General features: G+C 46.3%; 1 protein-coding gene across 1 annotated transcript; it reads left to right on the top strand.

Annotated features, from left to right (window-relative positions):
- The first annotated feature begins 892 nt into the window (after nucleotides 1-892).
- Nucleotides 893-6,430, top strand: LOC136538427 (uncharacterized). The gene is made up of 4 exons (XM_066530400.1): nucleotides 893-2,681; nucleotides 4,923-5,139; nucleotides 5,246-5,444; nucleotides 5,565-6,430. Exons 1-4 carry the CDS (start codon nucleotides 1,047-1,049, stop codon nucleotides 5,680-5,682), a joined length of 2,169 nt encoding a protein of 722 aa, XP_066386497.1. The 5' UTR covers nucleotides 893-1,046; the 3' UTR covers nucleotides 5,683-6,430.
- Nucleotides 6,431-7,031: the final 601 nt, after the last annotated feature.

The following is a 7,031-nucleotide window of genomic DNA, read 5'->3' as shown; positions in this document are numbered from 1 at the left end:
TAATCTGTCAATGGCAACTTCGTGAATTGTGGCCAAGTCTACCGCACTTGCCGTACTCGTATGGGGTCAGTAACAAATGGAGTTCCTCTCCCACGTCTCGTTCTTCTGGGTATCTGATCTATAACCATCCTGTGCATCGTCCTCTGTCTTGATCCACGCTTGTTCCAATGGTAAGCTGGATCCGTAATTTACTTTGGCCCATCATATGGAGGCCACTCTCTAGGGTCCCGGAAAGGCACGAAGCGGGGGCTTCATGTGTGCACAAGCGTGTCGACACTGAACTCATGAGGTATCCTCCTCTCGATATTATAGTTGCGATGCCTAGCTACTGTCACCAAATGAGAACATAGAAATCGATACTGCCTTGGTTTACCACAAGTGCACTTGAAATTTTGGAGGACAACCACATGTATCCTCGACTCTCAGACCTCACCGTCGGGCGCGGTGCGGCGCGGGTGAGGGCGACCGGTGGAGGCAAGGGCACATGCGACAGTGGCGGCGGAGCTCGGCTCTGCTAGGGCGAGATAGGGAGAGGAAGAGAGGCGCGGGGCCCATAGGTATGCCATGTCATCTACCGTGCCCAGGAGCTCGCCGAGCTCACTGCCATGTCATCTACCGTGCTCAGGAGCTCGCCGAGCTCACTGCCATGTCATCTACCGTGCTCAGGAGCTCGGCGCCAGAGATACTAGCACCGAGACGTGTTAGCTCGGCGCCAGCATCAATGGCGCCGAGCTAAGGGTCCATTTGGCTGGCGCCGAGCTAAGGGTCCATTTGGCGCCGAGCTAAGGGTCTATTTTCTAAATTCTTTCCGCTAGGGGTCTATTTGTGAGAAACTTAAAAAAAAAAGTACTAAAATGTAAAAAATTCGGCTCTCTCGCTGCTCTGCCCGGTGGCCGTGGAACGGAAGACCGAGGCCCCGACCCAGCGCGTCTTGAGCACCTGTTCTGAGTGTTCTCCCTCCCGATCCCAATCCCCAATCCCGTTACTTTCCCCGGCTCCTCGTCCTCCTCCGCCCAAAAATCCCAAACCTTAACCCTAATACTGTCATGGCGCTCACTACACGGGGCGGCGCCGGCGCCGGTGGCGGGGATCCCGCGAAGGCGCCGTCCGCCTCCGACCCCAGCCTCGGCTTCCTCACCAAGCGCGACACCGAGGTCAAGCTGCCACGCGCCACGCGGGTCAAGAACAAGACCCCCGCGCCCATCCAGATTACGGCCGAGCAGATCCTCCGGGAGGCCAGGGAGCGGCAGGAGCCTGAGATCCGCCCGCCCAAGCAGAAGATCACAGACCCGCACGAGCTCTCCGACTACCGCCTCCGCAAGCGCAAGGAGTTCGAGGACGTCATCCGCCGCGTGCGGTGGAGCGTCTCGGCCTGGGTCAAGTACGCGCGGTGGGAGGAGCAGCAGCGGGACTTCGCGCGCGCCCGCTCCGTCTACGAGCGCGCGCTCGACGTCGCCCACCGCGACCACACGCTCTGGCTCAAGTATGCCGAGTTCGAGATGCGGAACCGGTTTGTCAACCACGCCCGGAATGTCTGGGATCGCGCGGTGTCGCTCCTCCCCCGGGTGGATCAGCTCTGGTACAAGTACATCCACATGGAGGAGCTGCTTGGTGCGGTTGCCAATGCACGCCAGGTGTTCGAGCGCTGGATGTCTTGGCGACCCGACACGGCCGGCTGGAATTCTTACATCAAGTTTGAGCTGCGGTACGGGGAGGTCGAGCGTGCCAGGGCTATATATGAGCGGTTTGTGGCTGAGCATCCACGGCCAGATACCTTCATCCGCTATGCTAAGTTTGAGATGAAGCGCGGCGAGGTCGAGCGGGCACGGCGGGTGTATGAGTGTGCAGCAGACCTGCTTGCGGATGATGAAGACGCAGAAGTGTTGTTTGTGGCGTTTGCAGAGTTTGAGGAGAGGTGCCGTGAGGTCGAGCGTGCACGTGCAATATACAAGTATGCTCTGGACAGGGTGCCCAAGGGTCGTGCTGAGGAACTGTATAGGAAGTTTCTGGCATTTGAGAAGCAATTTGGTGACCGCGAGGGAATTGAGGATGCCATTGTGGGCAAGAGGAGATTTCAGTACGAGGATGAGGTTAGGAAGAACCCACTAAACTATGACTCATGGTTTGATTATATCAGGCTGGAGGAGAGTGTTGGGAATAAGGACAGGATCAGGGAGGTTTACGAGAGGGCCATCGCCAATGTGCCCCCTGCTGAGGAGAAGCGATATTGGCAGAGGTACATATATCTCTGGATTAACTATGCACTTTATGAGGAGCTAGACGCACAAGACAGAGAACGGACCAGGGAGGTTTACAAGGAATGCCTGAGGTTGATTCCTCACAAGAAGTTCACGTTTGCAAAGATGTGGCTCATGGCGGCCCAGTTTGAGATAAGGCAGAGAAATCTAAAGGCTGCAAGACAAATTCTTGGAAATGCAATTGGAATGGCCCCAAAAGGCAAGATATTCAAGAAATATATTGAAATCGAGCTTTATCTGGGCAACTTTGACCGTTGTAGGACTCTTTATGAGAAATATATTGAATGGTCCCCAGCAAACTGTTATGCCTGGAGGAAGTATGCCGAATTGGAGAAGAACCTTAGTGAGACTGATCGTGCTCGATCAATATATGAACTTGCTATTGCACAGCCAGCCCTCGATACACCAGAGGTTCTGTGGAAGGTATGCTCTCTTGCAGAGTTGCGGTTGTATTCTTAGCTTATGCATATTAATACATTATATGGTTTGTATAGCGATGTATAGTAGATGCATTTTTTTTATTCCTAAACCAACTGATCTAGTATATTATAAATGATGTTGTAAATAGTTATTTTGTTGCCCTAGTTACTAAAATCACCAGAGCTCATTCCTAGTTAACAATTCGTTGCTCGTTAGATGCCTTTAAGAGGCGCCATCCTTCGGATAAGAATAAGTTGCTGTACAGATCTCTGATTTGCATTGTTACCTATTCTATCTCTGCTGAAAGTTTGTGGAACCATTTAGGCCTGTGGAAACATTTCTTTGTTGTGCGCTTGTGTTTTTAGTGTCCATTTTAGCCCCTGTTCTCTGTATGCCTTACCCATGGAGGTGAATTTTCGCAAATTTCATTGGGCTGTTTGATCGTTGCCCAATATTGTTTCGGACTTGTAGCCTGAACTCAACACGTCTCTTGACAGTATTCTAATTGAACAGGAAAGCATTGAATCTGACTATGATTTGTTCAAACATGAAAAACTTTGTAAGATATTAGTTGATCATATTCATTCCTATATCAATGCCATGATGGTTAACTGCACAATATGCTTATTAGAGACTCTGGCCTTTCTTGGATTTTGGAGGTCTGTACATTGGCTCTAATGTCCTAAAATTAGTTTGTCTCAAGCTAAAATGGTATTTTATATTTCATTTTTACTGTTCCTGAACCAGATTTTTTTTCCTTGGCACAACTTTTGTACCGTCAAATTTATGGTTTGGATATCTTCTCCTTTTGTACTATATCCATTACTAGACATAAAGACATCATGAGGTGTGATTTATAAAATATAATTTCATCAATGCTTCTACATCGAAATCTGTGTTATAAGAGCTAATTTATGAAAGTACTTTTCTCTGCTATATCAGTCTTGGAATTCCTTTGTTTATTTAATTATGAATTGTTTTGTTTTAATTGCATTTTATAATCTTACACATGCTTGCCTAGGATGCTGTAGTGTGTAAGTTAATGTGCAATTTTGCTTAGTTTTCTTGGACTTTTCAGTAGCCTTACTACTTGGTGTTTATAATACCTTAGCAAAGTTCTAAGTCAGATTGTAGTGCAAGTAACTGAAGTGAAAACAAATCAGATTGTAGTGCAAGTAACTGAAGTGAAAACACCTGTGCTGTTGTTTTCTGTTGGATTTGTCTGCCTCAGTTTCTAGGAGGGTGGAACATAGTTGTTTGATTTTTTTTCTCGAACATGCGGGAGAGCTGTGTACAATTATATTAAGAAGAAAAAAAAATGGGGGGAGAGCTCTAACAACACACAAACCCACTCACACTAACATATGCTCCTTTTCTAGAGCAAGACATGACCTCGATCAAGCCTAAGGGCACGTACAATGCAAAGTCGCTTATGTATACTCTTAAGGGAGAATATATGATACATCATCAAGAGTCTACGAAGGAGCTCCGACCTACAATGGACACACTGTTAAAATTAGCTGATAAGCTTAAGAGCTTGTTTAAGAGTCCATTAACCCACAGTGCATCTGAAATGCTGCAACTCACTTTTACTAGTATATGCTCTTGTTCCATCCATGAATGGAACAGAACATGAAGTGTGCAGCTCTTAGTAGGCTAGTAGGCTCCAGAGGCATAGAACGCCTAGCCAGGCTTTGACACTGGCCGTAAGCGCCTGTAACAACTCTCCCTGGTCTCCAATGTGGTATCACTTTGTTGTAACTGTCCACGAGTGCCTTGCCATATCACTGCGCTGTACAGGCCCTAGCAAAAACTATGAAACAAAGGCAGAGAGGTACGAAATACTCGAGTCAGAACACACAAGAGAAACTCCTCACTAGTGAGCAAAAAAGCCCTCTCCAAATGTGGAGACACACCATAAATCAAACACACACTTGTTGTGATGGTTCCGCAGGGACCAAGCGACAAGCGTAGCAAGGGAATTAAGGCCCTTTTGAATTGCTGACTTTGCCAACTTTGCTGAGTAGGTTCTTGAAATATCTATCCTAAAATGCATTTTGATTCTGTATGATTTTTATCAGGTGTCGTTTAAAAGTTCTGCAAATCTATTGATCTACTTGATGCAGCATTAGTCCATATCGCTTTAGCATTTGAGACATTCTGAAAAATTAGTTAATCTTTCTTACGCTGTTGATTAACTCATTTGGATGCTTACCAACTCATGTTCTGCTCTTTAACTCACAGGAGTACTTGCAGTTTGAAATTGATGAAAATGAATTTGAGAGGACAAGGCAACTATATGAGAGACTGCTTGATAGGACAAAACATTTGAAGGTATGGATCAGTTATGCTGAGTTTGAGGCCTCTGCTGGCTTGGGCAGTGAAGACAGTGAAGGTGAGGAGAAAAAGAATGAAGTTGGTTATCAGGAACAGCAGATGGAGCGGGTCCAAAAATGTAGAGGTAATTAACGAGTTAGAGATCAATCTTAAATTGTCCAACCATATATGTTTTTGCATTTATTGACTCGTTGCAGACTAAAAATAACACCTTGTATTTTGATGATCAGCTATCTTTGAAAGGGCATTCGACTACTTCAGAACCAGTGCCCCAGAGTTGAAGGAGGAAAGAGCTATGCTTCTTGAAGAATGGCTTAATAAGGAGGTGAGCTTTGGTGATCTTGGGGATGTCAGCTTAGTGCAAAAGAAGGCACCAAGAAAAGTAAAGCGGAAGAGACCAATCCCTACAGAAGATGGCTCCAATATAGTGTATGCTCTTTACTCAGTTTCCCTTTTAGCACTTCACTCTCGAATTGCAATATCTTTTCCTTTTGTTTTCTGGAGCAATGGAAATATATGTACTGACATGAAATTTGCTTAATCCTTCAGGTATGAGGAGTACATAGATTACATTTTCCCTGATGAAGTTGCTCTAGCACCAAACCTGAAGATCCTAGAAGCTGCTTACAAATGGAAGAAGCAGAAAACCGGAGATGATGATGAGTGATCCTGGCATCTCAGTATGCCATTGTCGTGAACGTTTTGCCACAGCCAAAATCAGATGTCCTGCAACACTGTGGCTAGAGCTATCGGAATGGGAATAATCAATTTCTTCATGTCACAGAGGATGCTGTTGCTGTTGAAAAGAATCATGCGAATTACTTTTAACTGGTATAACTGTATGGGTGCTAGTTTGGTGGCCATGAGTCGCTTCCATGCGTAGGTTCAGGCTCAGAACAATGAGAGAGGGCTACACACGTCGCGATGGTGTATGGGAGTTTGTCTTGCAGTTGCAAAGGTGCCTCTCCAGTCTCTATGCTTTGTCTGCAGTTAGAGTAAACTGGGCGTCTTCGACTTCAATGGCTGTGCGTCCATGATTGTCACGCTGGTGTCCAGGATTCAGTTGGAGGGCTTGCAGTTTCAGAGGATCCTACCAGCAAATCGTCATCTTCAGTGCCTAGCAGCTCTGTTTATTAGCCAGTGAGGCTTTTGGTTTCTTGTATTTTTTTTCTCTCGAAAAATCGACAAAAGCTTTGCTGAGCTAATTTATTACAAAGAAAAACAAGAAAAGTACAAGACGGAGCAAAAAAAAAAAACCAGCAAAAGAAAATGTTGTGAAATGACGAACAGACGTCTCTTCACGAGTGATCTCATTCATCAAGCATAGGATTAGTGGAAATGATTAGACAGTTAATTTTAGTTTCAAAGGGTATGTCTTTTGGAAACAGTCGTGTCTCTTCGTGACACTCCTCTACTTGTATAAATATATTTCCGAGATCAATGAAAGCAATAGTTCTTCCAAATCTTGTTTATTTCCATTCACATTCTAACATGTTATGAGCACTTTGCTCTGCGACCAAGAGGAAGAACGGAGACACGCATGCCTCTCGACTATCACCGTTCCCTTAGAGTTCGTCGAGAACAAGACGAGAAGGACAACAGATCACGCACGCAGTGCTCGCTGGCTGTTCTCTCGGAAGGGAGACTAGACCAAGAACAAAGAAGATCAGAAGAAACTGCAATATCAAATCGAGTTCACAGAGTTCACACGGTAAGAACTCAACAAAGATGTGGCAAGTTCGAGAATGAACCATTGGATCGAGGTAACTGCTAACCTTCCCGATCATGGATTCCATACTTCTGGATCTTCGTCGGGTTCACCGTCATGGTGTTTCATTGTTGTTTATGCATTGCTGCACATCTCCATATGATGTCGTGCTATTGGCATGGCCTCAAGCCGGAGCGGCAGCGGTGATCGCCCTCAGCCTCCCGCCATCTGAGCCCGCCAGCCCATGCCTACCGAAAATTCGGAGGCGACGCACGGCCACGGACTATGCGACTCGTCCCAGGCGGACA

Source organism: Miscanthus floridulus, chromosome 2, assembly GCF_019320115.1.
Source record: "Miscanthus floridulus cultivar M001 chromosome 2, ASM1932011v1, whole genome shotgun sequence".
NCBI lineage: Eukaryota > Viridiplantae > Streptophyta > Magnoliopsida > Poales > Poaceae > Miscanthus > Miscanthus floridulus.
Note: the sequence above shows the minus strand (reverse complement) of the source record. Positions and strands in the feature narration are given on the sequence as shown.

Bases quoted from the DNA above. Each gene is read 5' to 3' on its own strand.
- LOC136538427 (XM_066530400.1), top strand. From the start codon at position 1,047: ATGGCGCTCACTACACGGGGCGGCGCCGGCGCCGGTGGCGGGGATCCC. The intron at 2,682-4,922 runs GTATGCTCTCTT...TTTAACTCACAG, and splicing joins CACCAGAGGTTCTGTGGAAG to GAGTACTTGCAGTTTGAAAT. The intron at 5,445-5,564 runs GTATGCTCTTTA...TTAATCCTTCAG, and splicing joins GAAGATGGCTCCAATATAGT to GTATGAGGAGTACATAGATT.